This window comes from Pan paniscus, chromosome 12, assembly GCF_029289425.2.
Source record: "Pan paniscus chromosome 12, NHGRI_mPanPan1-v2.0_pri, whole genome shotgun sequence".
In the NCBI taxonomy this organism is placed as follows: Eukaryota; Metazoa; Chordata; class Mammalia; order Primates; family Hominidae; genus Pan; species Pan paniscus.
In genome coordinates this window covers 52,958,966-52,975,671 of record NC_073261.2, presented here as the reverse complement: position 1 = coordinate 52,975,671, position 16,706 = coordinate 52,958,966, and the positions used below count along the sequence as shown (strand labels likewise).

Here is a 16,706-nt window from a genome sequence, read left to right as displayed (position 1 = left end):
TCTTTGTCTGACTTTGGTATCAGGATAATGCTGGCCTCATAGAATGATTTGGAATGTTCCCTCCTGTGCAATTTTTTGGGATTGTTTCAGGAGGATTGGTGTTAATTCTTCTTTAAATGTATGGTAGAATTCTCCAGTGAAGCTTTCTTGTCCTGGACTTTTTTTTTTTTTTTTTTGAGACAGGGTCTTACTTTGTCACCCAGGCTGGAGTGCAGTGGTGCAATCTCAGCTCACTGCAACCTCTGCCCTCCAGGCTCAAGCAGTCCTCCTACCTCAGCCTCCCAAGTAACTGTTACCACAGGCAAGCACCACCATGTCCAGCTATTTTCGTTGTATTTTTAGTAGAGACGGGATCTCACCATGTTGCCCAGGCTGGTCTCTAACTCCTGAGCTCAAGCATTTCTCCTGCCTTGGCCTCCCAAAGTACTGGGATTACAGGTGTGAGCCACTGCGCCTGGCCATGGGCTTTTCTTTTTTGGGAGGTTTTGGATTATTGATTCAATTTCCTTGTTGTTGGTCTGTTGAGATTTTCTTATTTTTTCATGTTACTCAGTCTTGGTAGGCTGTGTGTTTCTAGGAATTGATCTGTTTCTTCTAGGCTGTCCAATTAGTTGGAGTACAGTTGTTCATAGTATTCTCCTATGATCCTTTTTATTTCTATGGCATTGGTTGTCATGTCCCCTCTTTCATTTCTGAATTTAGTTATTTGAGGTCTTTTTTTTTTTCCTCAGTCAGTCTAGCTAAAGGTTTGTCAGTTTTGTTGATATTTTCAAATAACTATTGGTTTTCTTGATTTTTTCCTACTGTTTTTCTATTCTCTTTTCTTTATCTTTGCTCTAATCTTATTTTTTCCTTCTGATCACTTTGGGTTTAGTTTCTTTTTCTAGTTCTTCAAGGTGTAATGTTAGATAATTGACATGAATTTTTTTTTTTTAAATATAGGCATTTACGACTGTAGATTACCTTCTTAGTCCTACTTTTGCTACATTCAATAAGCTTTGGTATTTTGTGCTTTAATTTTTGTCTTAATGTATTATTTCCTTTGTTACTTCTTCCGTGACCCATTGTCTTTTTAAGAGTTTGTTGTTTAATTTCTATAAATTTCTTGATTTTCCACTTTTCTTTCTGCAGCTACCTTCTAGTTTCATTCTGTTGTGATCAGAAAAGATACCTAATACTTTGTGGCCAACATGTGGTGTATCCTGGGGAATGTTTCACGTGCACTTGAGAAGAATGTATATTGTGCTGTTGTTGGGTGGAGTGTTCTGTATATGTATGTTAGGTCCAATTGGTCTGTAGTGCTGTTCAGGTCTTTTCTTTCCTTATTGATCTCATTCTATCCATCATGGAAAGTTGGTTATTGAAGTTTCTCACTGTTTTTGGAGAGCTCCCTTCAATTTTATCAATGTTTGCTTTAAGTATTTAGGAGCTCCAATGTCTGACACATATATAATTATTATATCTTATTTGTGCATTGACCCCATAGTGTTCTCCTTTGTCTATGGTATCAGTTTTGTTTAAAAATGTATTTTGTCTGATATTAGTGTTGCTGCTATTGCTCTCTTTTGGTTACCATTTGCATGGAATATCTTTTTGAATCTTTTTACTTAGATCCTGTGTGTGTCCTTAGTTCCAAAGTGTCTTTTAAACAGCATATAGTTGGGTCCTGTTTTTTAATCCTATGGGTTTTTTTTTTTTTTTGGTAATTTCTTTGTCCTTTCATAGCTTGTTTTTCATTTCCTCCCCTTCTACCTTTCTTTGTGTTTAGTCAATTTTTTTGGTAGGGATATATTTTGATTCTCTTATTTCCTTTTGTGTATATTCTATAGCTATTTTCATTGTAGTTACCATGAGAATATCATAAAACTTCTTAGGAGGATAAAAACCTGTTTAAACTAGTAACAACTTCACTTCAATCACATATAAAAACTCTAGTCCTTTATAGCTTTGCCCCCCAACCTCCACCTCCCGGGTTCAAGTGGTTCTCCTGTCTTAGTCTCCCAAGTAGCTGGGACTACAGGCACAGGTCACCATGCCTGACTAATGTTTACATTTTTAGCAGAGATGGGGTTTCGCCATTGTTGGCCAGGCTGGTCTCAAACTCCTGACCTCAAGTGATCCACTCGCCTTGCCTCCCAAAGTGCTGGATTACAGGCATGAGCCACCGCACCTGGCCAAAGTCATTAGTACCCTGTTAACAACATTTTACTGGTGTCACAAGTAACATGTTTATATATTGTTTAATCATTAACATACTTTCTTAGTTTGTTTTCTCTTGCTTATAACAATACTTGAAACTGGGTAGTTTATTTTAAAAAGTTATGGAGGCTGAGAAATCCAAGGTCAAGGGTGAGGGCCTGATGAGGGCCTTCTTGCTGATGGGGACTCTGCAGAATCCTGAGGTGGTGCAGGGCACATGGTGAGGGGGTTGGGCATGCTAGCTCAGGTCTCTCTTCCTCTTCTTATAAAGCTACCAGTCCACTCTCATGATAAGCCATTAATCCTTAATCCATCAAGTCATTAAGCCGTTCAGATCTGCCCTCATGATTAATTCATTCATGAGAGCCCAGATCCCTCATGACCCAATCACCTCTGAAAGGTTCTACCTCTCAATACTGCCACATTGCGGATTAAGTTTTAACATGAGTTTTAGAGGGGACAGATACTCAAATCATAGCATGTAGATTTATAGTTAATTTTTATGCTTTTGTCTTTTAAATCCTATAAAAGAATTAAGGTGGAGTTACTCACCAGAATTAAAATAATGTTTTTATATTTGTCCATATATTTACCTTTACCAGAGAACTTTATATTTTCCTATGGCTTAAAGTTACTATCTAGCATCCTTTAATTTCAACTTGAAGGACTGCCATTAGCATTTCTTCCAGGTGAGGTCTAGTGGTAATGAACTCTCTCAGCTTTTGTGAATGTTTTAATTTTCCCTTTTACAGGTGCATGCCATCACGCCCGGCTAATTCTTGTATTTTTAGTAGAGACGGGGTTTTGCTATGTTGGCCAGGCTGGTCTGGAACTCCTGACCTCAGGTGATCCTCCTGCCTTGGCCTCCCAAAGTGCTGGGATTACAGGTGTGAGCCACTGTGCACCTTGTATCTTTCTTTATCTGTTGGAGGATCTGAGATACTATTTTAAAGTCCTTTGGAAGTATAGTTTGTAATCTGATTTTTAGTAAGAGGGTTATTTTTTTTTCTCTTTGTGTGCATTCTTCTCTACCTGCTCTTTTTGTGGTTGTTTCTGCTTTGTCCTTTATGGCATCTTCTTTAGAAGGAAATCTTATATTGGAAGCTCTGGGTTCTTATTCTTCACGGTTATTGGGAAAAATCTCAAGAACCAGTCCCTGAACCAGTGGGTGGCTTGACCAGGTCATTTTTGTTTTATTGCCTGTAATCTGTCCATTTGTGTTCCTTCAGCCTTTGGCTATGGTCACAACTTTTATTGCCTTCTTTCACTAGTAGGAGAGCGCTGCTCCAACCCCTTACTTCACAAAATGATTCTGACTTTTGTTCCCACTTCTTGTGCTATGAGTTGATTTCAGTCCCTATTATTGGGATTGATTTTTAACTGTCTCAACCAGTAAGATTTAAAAATAGACAACTTGCTTGTTTCTGTTTGCTGCTTTTACCTCTATGGGTAAAGGAGGTTAAGGAACTGCTGTGGTTTATGCAAAAGTATGCTGTGTCCTAACTGAGTAACCTTAAGGATAATAGCTTGTATAATGGTTGTGAAATCAAAATGTCGTATATGTGAAAGGGCTTTATAAACTGGGAAGTATGGTCTAAATATTAGTTTATTTTTGTTGGGTAATCATAGTGATTGTGTTATTACTCTATTTAAGCCTGCTTTTGATTTTCAGATTGTTCCATTGACCTGTCATGTATGGCAACAGATAGTATATCAAGGTAATAGTAGAACACAAATTTCTGACACTAATGTGGTCTGTTTGGAAACAACAGCTCAGCGGGGTTCTGGGGATGATCAGGTATGTCTTCTGTAACTGGCTAACTTTTTTTTTTAATAAGCAGCACAAGAAATTCTGATTTAGCTATGAAGAATGGAAAAATAAATTAATATTCGTTAATATTATGTTTTGTTTTCTTGTCTTTTTTTTTTTTTTTTTTTAAGACAGGGTCTCACTCTGTCACCCAGGCTGGAGGGCAGTGGCATGATCATAGCTTACTGCACCCTCCAACTTCTGGGATCAAGTAATCCTCCTGCCTGAGCCTCTTGAGTAGCTGGGACTACAGACATATACCATCAAACCCACCTAATTATTTTTAAAAAATTTTTTATAGATGGAGTCTCGCTTTGTTGCCCAGGCTGGTCTTGAGCTCTTGGCCTCAAATGATCCTTCGCCTTGGCCTCCCAAAGTGCTAGGATTACAGGAGTGAGCCACCACTCTTGGCCAAATATTCTATTTTTCTAATAGATTGTTGTAAACTTTATGTATATGTAGAAGAGCAGTTCACTTTTTTTGAAGGCGAGTCTCAGGACTCTTATTTTTATTTTTAGTTTAAAAATTTTTTATAGAGATGGGGGTCTCTGTGTTTACTGGGCTGGTCTCTCATTCCTGGCCTTAAGTGATCCTCTTGCCTCGGCCTCCTAAAACTATTGAGATTACAGGCATGAGCCGCTGTGCCTGTCCTCAGGACTCTTTATATTCTTCACAAGTATTCTTAAGAGCTTTTGTTTATGTGGATTATCTATATAGATATTTAGCATACAAGAAATTAAAACATTTAAAACTATTTAAAATTTATTTTGAAAGAACAAACCTATTACATATTACCATAAATAGTATATTTTAAAGTAAAAAATGACTATTTTCCAAAACAAAAAAATTAGTTGGAAGAATAGCATTGTTTAAATTCCGGCTTACTAGAACTCAGTTGGTATATTATTCAGGGTTCTCCAGAGAAACAGAACCAATAGGTTGGAGATAGATACATCTATCTATCTATACACATCTGTGTGTGTGTGTGTGTGTGTGTGTGTGTGTGTATATATATATATCTTTATTGATATTTATTATATAGAATTGGCTTATGTGATCATGAAGACTGAGAAGTCCCAAGATCTGCAAGCTGGAGCCCCAGGAGGGCTGATGGTATAGTTCCAATTCAAGTCCAAAGGCTTGAGAACCAGGAGCACCAGTGGTGTTAAGTTTTGATCTGAATCTGCAGGTAGAATACCCTCCAGCTGGAAGACCATCAGGCAGAGAGAACACATTCTCTCTTGCTCAGCCTTTTGTTGTATTTAGGCCTTCAAGGTACTGGATCAGGCCTACCCACATTGGAGAGGGTAACCTGCTTTACTTAGTTTCCAGATTCAAATGTTAATCTCATTCATACACACCTCACAGGCCAGGAACAGTGGCTAACGCCTGTAATCCCAGCACTTTGGGAGGCTGAGGTGGGTGGATCACCTGAGGTCAGGAGTTCAAGACCAGCCTGGCCAACATAGTGAAACACTGTCTCTACTAAAAATACAAAAATTAGCCAGGCGTGGTGGTGCACACCTGTAATTGCGGCTACTTGGGAGGCTGAGGCAAGAGAATCGCTTGAACCCAGGAGGTGGAAGTTGCAGTGAGCTGAGGTTGTGCCACTGCACTCCAGCCTGGGCGATGGAGCAAGACTTGTCTCAAAAAAAAAACAAAAAAACCCCCCCCAAAAAAACAAAAAATACCACACACATACACACACCTCACAGACATATCCAAAATTGTGTTTAACCAAGTATCTGGACACTCCATGATCCAGTCATTTTGATACATAAATTACCTATCATAGCTGGATTCTCAGTCTGCTCTGCATTTCATTTGTTGGGATGTATTGTTTTGGTTGAAGTATATGAAGACAATCTGGCCTTACATAGATGAAAAAGGAGTTAGGGAAAGGAGGCTGTCATTCAGTCCCTGAAAGGGTGTCAGTGACCCTCAGGGATTTTTGGACTACACTTTGAGAACCACTTTTCTAGCACATAGTTATAAACTTTGAAGAAATGAAACGATCACGAGCAGATAGGAAAAAAGCTCATGTAGAGTTATTGGAGGAAAAATGTAGTGTTACTAATAATGGTTAAATATTTAAGGTTGATTAATAACTTGAGTATCAGATTTCTCCTGTTACCTTCAGTTTTCTTTAAATTGCAGTGATTACCTGTTAGATGCAAGATATGGAGGAAGGGAGATACACTATCACTGAGGCAAAGTAGTTAAGACAATCTCTGACCATAAAAAACATAGTACCTGGGGCCATTAAATGGAAGAGGATTGTTTTGGGTCGAATTGTGCCCTCCCAAATTATATGTTGCAGTCCTAATCCCCAGTACCTCAGAATGTGACCTTATTGGTGATTGCAGGTGTAATTATTTAAGCTCACACTGGAGTAGGGTTTGCTCTTAATCCAATCTAACTGGTGTCCTTATGAAAGAGGAAAGCACCATGTGAGGAGAAAAACATACAAGGAGAAGATGGCCGTGTGAAGATGGAGGCAGAAATTGGAATTATGCTGCCACATCCAGGGAATGCCTGGGGCTTCCAGAAGGTAGAAGTAGCAAGGAAGGACCCTCCCCTAGGGGCTTCAGAGGGAGCATGACCCTGCCAACACCTTGATTTCAGACTTCTGGCCTCCAGAACTGCGAGATAATTTCTGTTGTTTTAAGCCACCTAGTTTGTGTCACTTTGTTATAGCAGCCCTAGGAAACTAATACTGGGTCATATTTCTAAATAATATTCTCTGAGGGCATATTTTCGGTAGAGCACAGTCCAAAAATTGATGTCTTCCTTTTTTTCCTGTTTCATACAATACGAACCATGATGGACCCTAAAGCACTTCATTTCATCCTTTACACCTGGGTTCGTCAGAATAGCTGGAACATTATGCCGCTTTCTAGTTCACTTCCTTCTTATTCTATCGTTGTTCATCTTTGTTACTGTCATCTGAGTTACCTTTATTTATTCACGGAAAACTAGCTCTTGCTACATTGTCTTCCTCTCTTTTATTGGTTTCTTTCACTTCAGCATACATTTCCCATTCAGTGCCTGAAGTTCTCATATATTTCATCTAATCTCCAGTGATCTTTACTTCCATACCTCCTTCCAGTCTTCTCCTACCTGTAAGTAGTTACTCATCCCATGATCACAGTCTATCTAGACTTTGTCATCACCAGCTACTTTACTACAAATGTCTCGTCCTCTCTTCCCTTCCGGCTACTGCTTCGGTCAATATTCTGCTCCCTGTTACAGTGAAATTTTTAAGAGTTGTCTATACATTTTCTGTTTCTGTTTCCTGATATCCTATGCTCATTTTTAAAAAGTCAGGTTTATTGTAGGTATAAGTTAAACATATCAAAATTTACTCTCTTAGGTGTACAGTTTGTCAAGTGAGCTTTGACATACGTATACAGTCATGCAGTCACCACCACATTTGAGATAGACAGCACTGCCTTCACAAAAAGGAACGTCACAAAAAGTTCCTGTGTGCCCCTTTGTAGTCAGTCACTTCCCCAACTCCTAGTCCCTGGCAACTACTTATCCAATTTCTTTCTCTTTAGTTTTACCTTTTCAGAATAATATGGTGTGTAGACTTTTGAATCTGACTTCTTTCACTTGGCTTAGCTTTTGAGATTTATCCATGTTGTTGCATGTATCAATAATTTGTCCACTTTAATTTTTATTACTGAGTAGTATTCCATTTGTGTATAGGTTTTTCGGTAGACATACTGCTTCATTTCTCTTGGCAAATACCTAGGAATGGCTGGGCGTGGTGGCTCACACCTGTAATCCCAGCACTTTGGGAGGCTGAAGTGGGTGGATCACTTGAGGTCAGGAGTTTGAGACCAGCCTGGCCAATATGGTGTAGTAGAAACCCCGTCTCTACTAAAAATATAAAAATTAGCCAGGTGTGGTGGCACATGTCTGTAATCCCAGCTACTCGGGAGGCTGAGGCAGGAGAATCGCTTGAACCTGGGAGGCGGAGGTTGCAGTGAGTCAGGATGGCGCCAGTGCACTCTGGCCTGGGTGACAGAATGAGACTCTGTCTCAAAAAGAAAAAACAACAACAACAAAAAACCCTAGGAATGGGTTTGTTGAGTGATAAGGTAATTGTATGTTTAACTTTATAAGAAAGTACCAAACTGTTTTTCCAAAGTGGCTGTACCATTTTGTATCCTAGTAGTATATGAGAGTTCTGATTGCCCTGCATTCTTGGCAGCTGTTGGTATCATCAGTTTTTTCTTTTTTTCTTTTTTTTTTTTTTAATTTTAGACACTCTAGGAGATGTATTATGGTGTCTCACTGTGATTTTAACATTCATTTCTCTAATGACTAATGATATATGGCATCTTTTTGTGTGCTTATTTGCCCTCCATGTTTCTTCTTCAGTGAGAGATCTCTTAAAATCTCTGCCTGATTTTTTATGGCTGGTTTGTTTCATTTTTTGAGCTTTGGGAGTTCTTTATGGCTCTAGATGCAAGTCCTTTATCAGTTATTTCTTTTGCAGAGACAGTCTGTGGCATGTTTTTGTATTCTCCTGTCTTTGAAAGGCAGAAGTTTTAATTTTGATGAAACTTGTTTATTGATTTTTTTTCCTTTTTTGGTTTGTATTTCTTGTGTACTATCTGAGAAATCTTGGCCTAATCCTGTGTCACTGAGATTTTTCTTCTATGTTTTCTTCTAGACCAGGGTTTCTCAGCCTTGGCACTATTGACATTTTGGGTTGAATAATTCTTCATAGTGGGGGTCTGTCCTGTGTGTCCTAAAATGTTTAACAGCATTCCTGGCCTCTTCCCACTAGATACCAGTAATAGTCCCCCAATTTGTAACCATCCGGAATGCTTTCTGACATTGCCAAATGTTCCATGGTTGAAGGGAGAGGCGTGTCAAAATCTCTCCCAACTGAGAACTGCTTTTTCAGAAGTTTTGTAGTTTCACGTTTTACATTTATGTCTAAGATCCATTTTGAGTTGGTTTTTGTATATGGTGTGAAGGAAGCATCCAAGCTGTATTTTCTTACATATGAATATGTAATTGTTATTCCAGCACCATTTGCTATCTTTTTTTCCAGTGGATTTCATGACATCTTTGTAAAAAAAATTAATTGACCTTATATATGTGGGTCTATTTCTGCACACTATTCCATTGATTTACATATGTGTCCTCATGCCAATATTACACTCTTAATAACTGTACTGTCTTAAAATCAGGTTGTGTGAGTTTTCCCACTTTGTTCCTCTTTTTAAAAATTGATTATTTCAGATTCTTGGAATTTCTATATAAATTTTAGAATTAGCTTGCCCAATTTATATTTTAAAAGCCTGCTAGAATTTTTTATTAAGATTTCATTGAGTCTATAAATCAATTTGAAGATAATTTTGACATCTTAACAATATTGAGTTTTCTAATCCATAAACATGACAGTTCTCTTAGTTTATTATTTCTCTTTAATGTCTTCATCAATGTTTTGCTGTCTTCAGTGTGCCAATCTTACACGTTTTGTTAGACTTACTGGTATTTTTAGAAATTTCTATTTCCTATTATTCATTATAAGTGTATAGAAATATAATTGACTTTTTATATTGACCTTGTGTCCTATTACCTTGCTAATCTCACTTACTAGTTTTAGTAGCTTTTTTAAAAAAATATTTTCTTTAGGACTTTATATGCAGAGTTATATTAACTATGTTTTGTTTTTTACTTTTAAATAGATTTGTCATTTCTTTTTTTCCGTTTTTTTTATTTTGCTTTATTACACTGGCTAGGATCTGCCTATTCTTCTACTTGATCTACTTTGTGTTCTGACCCCAATTCTTTGAAAGGAAGTATCACCAGCAATATTTATGTAGCTGAATACAGTGAATACTTTTCTGTCCTCCTCTTAGGTACGATAAATAGCATTTAATACTATTATTAATCATTACATAACTTCTTTAAATTATTTCCTTTCTTGGGTTCTTCTGGTTTTTTTTCTACTCATCTGGCTGTTCTCTCTCAGTATCCTTTGCTGCTTTATCTTCCTTTGTTAAACCTTAGAATCAGAATTTGTAAGCTGTGGACCCAAGTATGACTCAAATGTGGTTTTCAAAAACCATTTTTTTTTGGCATAATGTTTTAACACTTTTGAAATAGAATACTTTAAAGTGAACATGCATGGTTAGCCACAAATCCCATTACTCTCCACTTCCAGGATGGATTACTTCATTTGTCTTACCCCCATACCCCTATACACATTTAGTTTTCAACCTCTGCTTGAAACGTTGGAATGTTCGCGGTCTCATCCAGATCCAGGACTTTAAATACATCTGTATACTGATAAATCCCAAAGATGTATCTCAGACTTTTATTTCTCCCTCAAAATTTGTTTGTATTTGTCAGAATGCTTATATGTTGTCCCTCCCCACATCTGTCAAAAATATTTAGAGATTTGTTGGCCTTTTTATATTGATTTAAAAGGTATAACACAAAGAATATTTGATGATTGAAATGTATCAAGAAAATACATAATGCAGAAAGTTAAAAAAGGTTGAACAGAGGTTGTTTTAAAAATTCAGTTTATAATGGGAAATTATAAGAATATGTTTGCATAGGAGAGGAATGATTCAGTAATGAGAGAAAAATGGGTGAAGGAAAGTGGGAGAATCACATAGGAAGGAAATCACTGAAAAAAATTTGAATGAGATAGGAAGGCCTTTGAGAGGCAGAGTGACTTTTTTTTATTTTCAAGTCATAAGATAGAAATCTGGTAATGGGGATTGTAGATCTGGTGGTTGAAGACAAGGGAGTTCCTCTCTCCTGCTCTACACTTATTGAAGGTCATCAGTTGAAAATTAGGAGCGTTCAATAGTTCTGAGGAGGGAAGGTATGAAATCTCAACTCACCAGGAAAATGTAGTAGGATTTCCAGGCAATATTGAGTGCCCTTCAGGTTTAGTGACATCAATTTAAAGAAAAGCCAGTCAGTTTGGGAGTGTGATTTCTCCAGCAACGTGCTGCTGATTGGATTCATGCAAGGAGACGGTTAGCTTTTGCTGAGCAAATAGGATAATGGGAGAAAAACGCAAGAAAGTTAAGGGTGTTTGCAAGGCAGTGATTATAAGGATGGCTCTGAACTCTCAGAGGGGCAAAGAAGGAAATACAGATAAGAAAGGAATAAAGAAAAGTATAAATGTGATAGGATAGTTGTCTCCATGAAGTTAAAAAATTATTGCAGTAGAGGAACTAGAGAGTAAGTGATCTGTGGAGGTCAGAGGATGGGCAGAAAGACTAATGGATACATCTGTCACTATTAGGGAGGAGTGAACTATGGGATACAGGCTCAAACCATGGTCAGAGAGGCTAAGAGATGAGTCAGGGGACCAGTGATTTTTGCTTTAGTGAGTCACAAGATGATTGGAATTCTCCTGCTTTAAAACCTTTTGTTGGCTCACTAACCTGTCCCCTATAGAATGGAGTGCCCTCAAAAGAAAAAATGTAAAATTAATCATTCTCATATTCCTTTTATTTTCAAGTATCAGAAAGGTGAAAAGCATGTTTCCAGTAGCAATTTGATGTTATAGATCTGATTAATTTATTCAGTGTAGAAGGGATTGAGGTATTTTGGAATGTCAAAAGTCTGCTACTCCATAAATGTAGCGTTAATATTCTAGAATATTTCTCTCCACATTTTTTTCTTTGCATGTATTTGTATAACTGATATTATGTAGTGGATAGTGGGTATCTTTTTTTCTTAAACTTACTATATGAACATTTTATTAATGAATTTTAAATATTGGAAATGTCTCTTCAAAGACAAAAGTCTTGTTGGAAAATGTTTGTGAAAATATTTGTAAATTGTAATACATCTTCTTTTTATGGATTCTGGACCACTCGGGAATTAAAAGATACCTATATTCTCTTAGAAACATTTGAGTTGATCAAGGAAGAAGAGTCCAGTAGTGGAATACTTACAAAATAATGAAAATACATTATATGTCTAAAGTTGCTGTCAATATAATGCCACTTTCCCATGTTTTTATTTAAATAAATAAAGCAAATTGAATGAATTAATTATTTAACCAAAGATTTTACATAAAGACTCAAAAACTTGTAATCCCAGCACTTTGGGAGGCCAAGACAGGGGAATCGCTTGACTCTAGGAGGTCCAGACCAGCCTGGGCAACATAGTGAGACCCCTGTCTCTACAAAAATTTTTAAAAAATTAACTGAGTGCCTGCCAGTAGTCCCAGCTACTCAGGATACTGAGGATGACAGGATCACTTGAGCCTGGAGGCAGAGGTTGCAGTGAGCTGAGATTGTGCCACTGTATTCTGGCCTGGTTAACAGAGCAAAAGCCTGTCTCACACACACAAAAAAAGAAAAACTGCAAATAGAGGAAACATGGTAAAGAGAAAAACAAGTTGTAAAATATAATACAGTTGTTAAATTCAAGAAATAGAGAAAAAATAGATATATTCCTAGTAAATAGAGTTGCGAAAAAAATCTCAATGAAATAGACTTTCTACAAAACTATGAGTATTTTATAGAGGTAGACTAGGATTACTGAGGAGGAAATTGAGAAAGTTATGTTAGTACCAGCTATCAAAAAGATTTTTGGAACTAATAGATTCGCTGATAAATCTTTTACATTTTTAAAGAAAATTGAAGTTGCTTAAATAAATACAGAACAACGTTATGAAACAAGAAAATGAGGGCATTCTAAAATACTGATTAATCTTAGTTGTGACCATATATGTGTGAAAATGTTAAAGAATATGCTAGCAAACATTTAAACGTCTGATCTACCACTGCTGTGTAAGAAATGTGAACATGTTTCAATATAAAGAAATTTATTGACTTGGGAGGCTGAGGTGGGAGGATCAAGCGCTTTAGCCCAGAGTTTGAGTCCAGCCTGGGCAACATAGCAAGAACCTGTCTTAAAAAAAAAAATTATTGCTATCCTTTATCAGGTTTAATTGGGGAAAATGATGCTATAACATAGTTTGAGCTAATTTAGTGTTCATTTCTAATCAAATTATTTGAAAATGAAAATACTTTCATATCATGATAGACTATACTTAATTATTAACTAATATTAAATTCAAAAGGAAAATACCTTTTAAACTTGTCACCATTAGTATTTAATACGACTTTAATTCAGCATTGTTATTTAGTGTGATCTGTAGATTGGTGCCAGTCCATGATTTGCTTGTTACTGGTCTGTCAAGAGATAAGTACAGAAATTGAGAGGAAGTGTTTAGAAACTTTTATAGTAGTTGGATAGAGTAATTTTATCTTTTTTAGACCTAGAAATCAAACATTTGGGCTTGTGTTTTATATCTTGGGCTTATAGTAAGACTTTTAAATTTCATTTTTCTAGTTATTTTTACTGGTTTTAAAAATTAGCTTATTTCTCATTAATTTTTGTTAGCATTTTAGTAAAGTGTCAGTATGTGATGAATTGGAAGTAGGAAAAACTGGTTCTTCCCTATAGGTAGTTTGAGAAGCAGTTCTCTGGATCTTGCCACTAATTTAAGAGTAAATATTTGAAGGAGACAAATGTATCACATTCATGGGTGATATGATAATGTTATATATACTGAGAAGAGCCAGGGATCGTTTAGAAACTAGTAGAGCTAATAAAAATTCAGTCGAGTGAATTCCAAACCTAAAGCTGAAGTGAATGCTTCAGTAGGACCCATGAATCGGCCCAGCCCTTGCGTGCACCAAGTTTGGCCCCTCTAGCATCGCCGCCACGAAGAAAGTGGCTCAACAGCTTTGGCTGAAGGCCCGGCTCAACTGTGTAAAAATTTCCCAGGCAGCTGCAGACTTGAAACAATTCTGTCTGCAGATTGCTTAACGTGACTCTCTGCTGACTGGAGTATCTTCAAGTACAAATTCATTCAGACCCCAGAAAGTCTGTTGCTTTTTGTAGTAAAATGAATCTTTCAGAGGTTTCCCAAGCCACTTCTCATGATACAGTGAATATTCAAAAGAGAGCTACATTTGAAGCCTGTACAAAAGCTTATCCCCGAAACACATGTGCCAGAATATACAAACTTCTACTTTTGTCAGTCCTTAATATCTACCTCTCTGAATTTTCATGAATTTCTATTTCACAAGGGTAATTGTTTTATATACACTGGCAGCGGCGTACAATAAAACTTAGTATAAAAGGTTTTTTTTGTGTTAAAAAAAGATGTGTAGTAATGGGAAGAGGTCTAAAATGTAGTTAATATTGTGAGAACAACAGCTTTACATTTTCTATACTTTGATGAGAATGTCATTAAATAGGAAGCTATATAATACATGAGTGGACATTTTCATCTAAATATTAATATGTATGGTAACTCAGTTAATGACTTAGCATGTTTTCCTTTAAAATTTTTCTAGAAAACAGAATCTTGGCATTGTCTTCCTCAAGAAATGGACTCTTCCCAAACCTTGGATACATCCCAGACCAGGTTTAATTTGAGAACGGAAGATACTGAAGTGACAGACTTCCCCTCTCTGGAGGAGGGTATATTGACGCAATCAGAAAATCAAGTAAAGGAACCCAACAGAGATCTCTTCTGTTCTCCACTGCTAGGTAATGCCTCTTTATTTTAACTAGTAGTAATACCTCACAGTTGTAAGTTTTGCGGGTACTGCAAGTCTTGTAACTTTCCCCTTTTTGAGTTAAGGAGCTCTGTAGAGACCTACTCAGAGGGATTAGCTTATTTCTGTTTTGTTTGTTTGTTTTTTACTGGCTAGCTGATCTAATTATATTAAGTGTGCAGTTGCCTCTCATTTTATCACTTCCCGTTGCTCACAGAAGGCAGAAAGGTGATAACTGTCTACTGTGTGTGCCTCCTCAGTCTTGAATTTGCAGAGTTTTTGGGATGAATAGTATACTTTGGTTATCTCAGCAATGGAGACTCCATGATCCCCCACAAAAAACAAAAAACAAATGTTCATATTTACCTTTTTGATTTTTAGAATTAATTAAGGCATATTTATTATCCTTAGCTTTCAAGCCAAAAATTGAGGTAAAGAGGTTGAGTGGCTTGTCTGAGGTAGATCTTGCTGCTTTCCTCTGTTTAGTATGGAACTGATTTATTAGCTCTTTATAAAAGATAAACTTTAAGTACTTTTAAAATCATTAAGGGATTCAGTTATGAAGATGGTTTTATAGTTTTGTAGAGAAGCATGAATAGAACTTAATTCAGCAAGTTCTTTGCCAACATAAACTAATGCTATCCAAATCAAGGTATTAGTGCCAACGTATTCTATGATGTGGATTATTAAAGTCAATTTTAGGTCCACATTTTAAGAAAGGTTGACAAAATTAGAGTACCTTTGTGGGAGGAGAGGACTATCTTTTGATAGACAAAAGAGAAGACTTAGCTATGGTCAAATATTTGAAGGGCTGTTATGCTAAAAAGGAAGCAACTTATTTTTTATTCATTCATGTAACAAATATCTAAGTGCCTCCTATGTGTTTGATGCTAGGGGTATATAGATGAAAGCTACCTCCTCTTCTGGGAAGGCAGTCCAGTAAACAGAAAATAACAGTACCATGGGATTTGTATTATAATGGTGTAGAGCAGGAGTCTGCCAACTATACCTTACAGGCCAAGTCTTGATTTTGTACTGTCCATCTGCTAAGAATGATTTTTGCATTTTTAAAGGATTGTAAAAACAAACAACAGTAGTATGTATGACCAACAAAACCGAAAATATTTACCATCTGACCCTTTATAAAAAAAGGTTTGCTAACTCCTGGAGTTTAAAATGAATACATAACTTAAAGGAAAGCTATTTTTCAAATTGATGTAAAAAAGAGCTTTCTAATAGAGCCATTTAATACTAAAAAAGGCTATATAACAACGACAAAAAGTGAGCTTCATGTCACTGCAAAATGTCTAGCAAAATTCTGTATTAGGATTTTAGCACTGGGGAGGAGATTGTACTTTGTGACCTAAAATGTTTTCTAATGTAAAGTTTTATAACTCTGGCTTCTCATTTACTATAGTTAGGGCAGAACATTTTAAATTATTGGAGTAGATTCCTGGATCTCATAGGCAGAGGAAATTTTATCATTGCTGTTTTGTTATGCATAAGTACTAACATTGTGATAAATAGGCTCTCGCCAATGGCAAATGTCATTGATGATGGCTGGTGCCAGAATGGTTAGATACCTCAAAAAAGAGGGATGCAAGCCAGTAACAGATATACATACTTGAGGAAACAAGAAGCAGTTGAAAGCTGTAAGAAAAAGGCATGGCAAGTAAAATACACCACCTTCCCATCACACACACACAGATAATGTTGTACACTTGAGAATCATTAACTCTTCAGCTTTGGCCTGCTCGTTTAGCAAATACATTTGCCTATTTACCTGATTTAACTGTCCAACTCCACCCTGAGATATTCTTAAATATTTAAGGAGATGCTGAAATGCTGCTTATAACTTACTTGTTACTTACTATTCCTTACTTATACTTAAATAGCTATTTTAGGTACTGAGGATTTCTGTAGGTTCTGAAACCTGGTTAGGGTTAACTCTAATTTTTTTTGAGAAAAGACTGTCAGATTCTTTAAATACTCAGCCTACAGTTAAGTGGAAATAGTAAATTTGCTTTACTTGCCCAAAGGTCCCCCTTGTAGCATTAGCTCTAGTGTATTTGGGGACTTTGTTAAAAACTCTTCATGAGTTTTTAGAGGGGTGAAGGACTGTT

The 16,706-nt window shown here is 36.6% G+C and overlaps 1 protein-coding gene and 1 pseudogene across 1 annotated transcript in view; both read left to right on the top strand.

Moving 5' to 3' along the window:
• Positions 1-16,706, top strand: part of ALMS1 (ALMS1 centrosome and basal body associated protein) — a gene marked incomplete at its 5' end in the record, with an annotated part of 232,273 nt that overhangs the window by 18,888 nt on the left and 196,679 nt on the right. The window contains one exon of the mRNA XM_034953388.2: positions 14,380-14,575. Within this exon, the coding sequence (XP_034809279.2) occupies positions 14,380-14,575 (196 nt within the window). The remainder of the gene's footprint in view (positions 1-14,379; positions 14,576-16,706) is intronic.
• On the top strand, positions 2,322-13,921 carry LOC112438913 (guanine nucleotide-binding protein G(I)/G(S)/G(O) subunit gamma-5B-like; annotated as a pseudogene).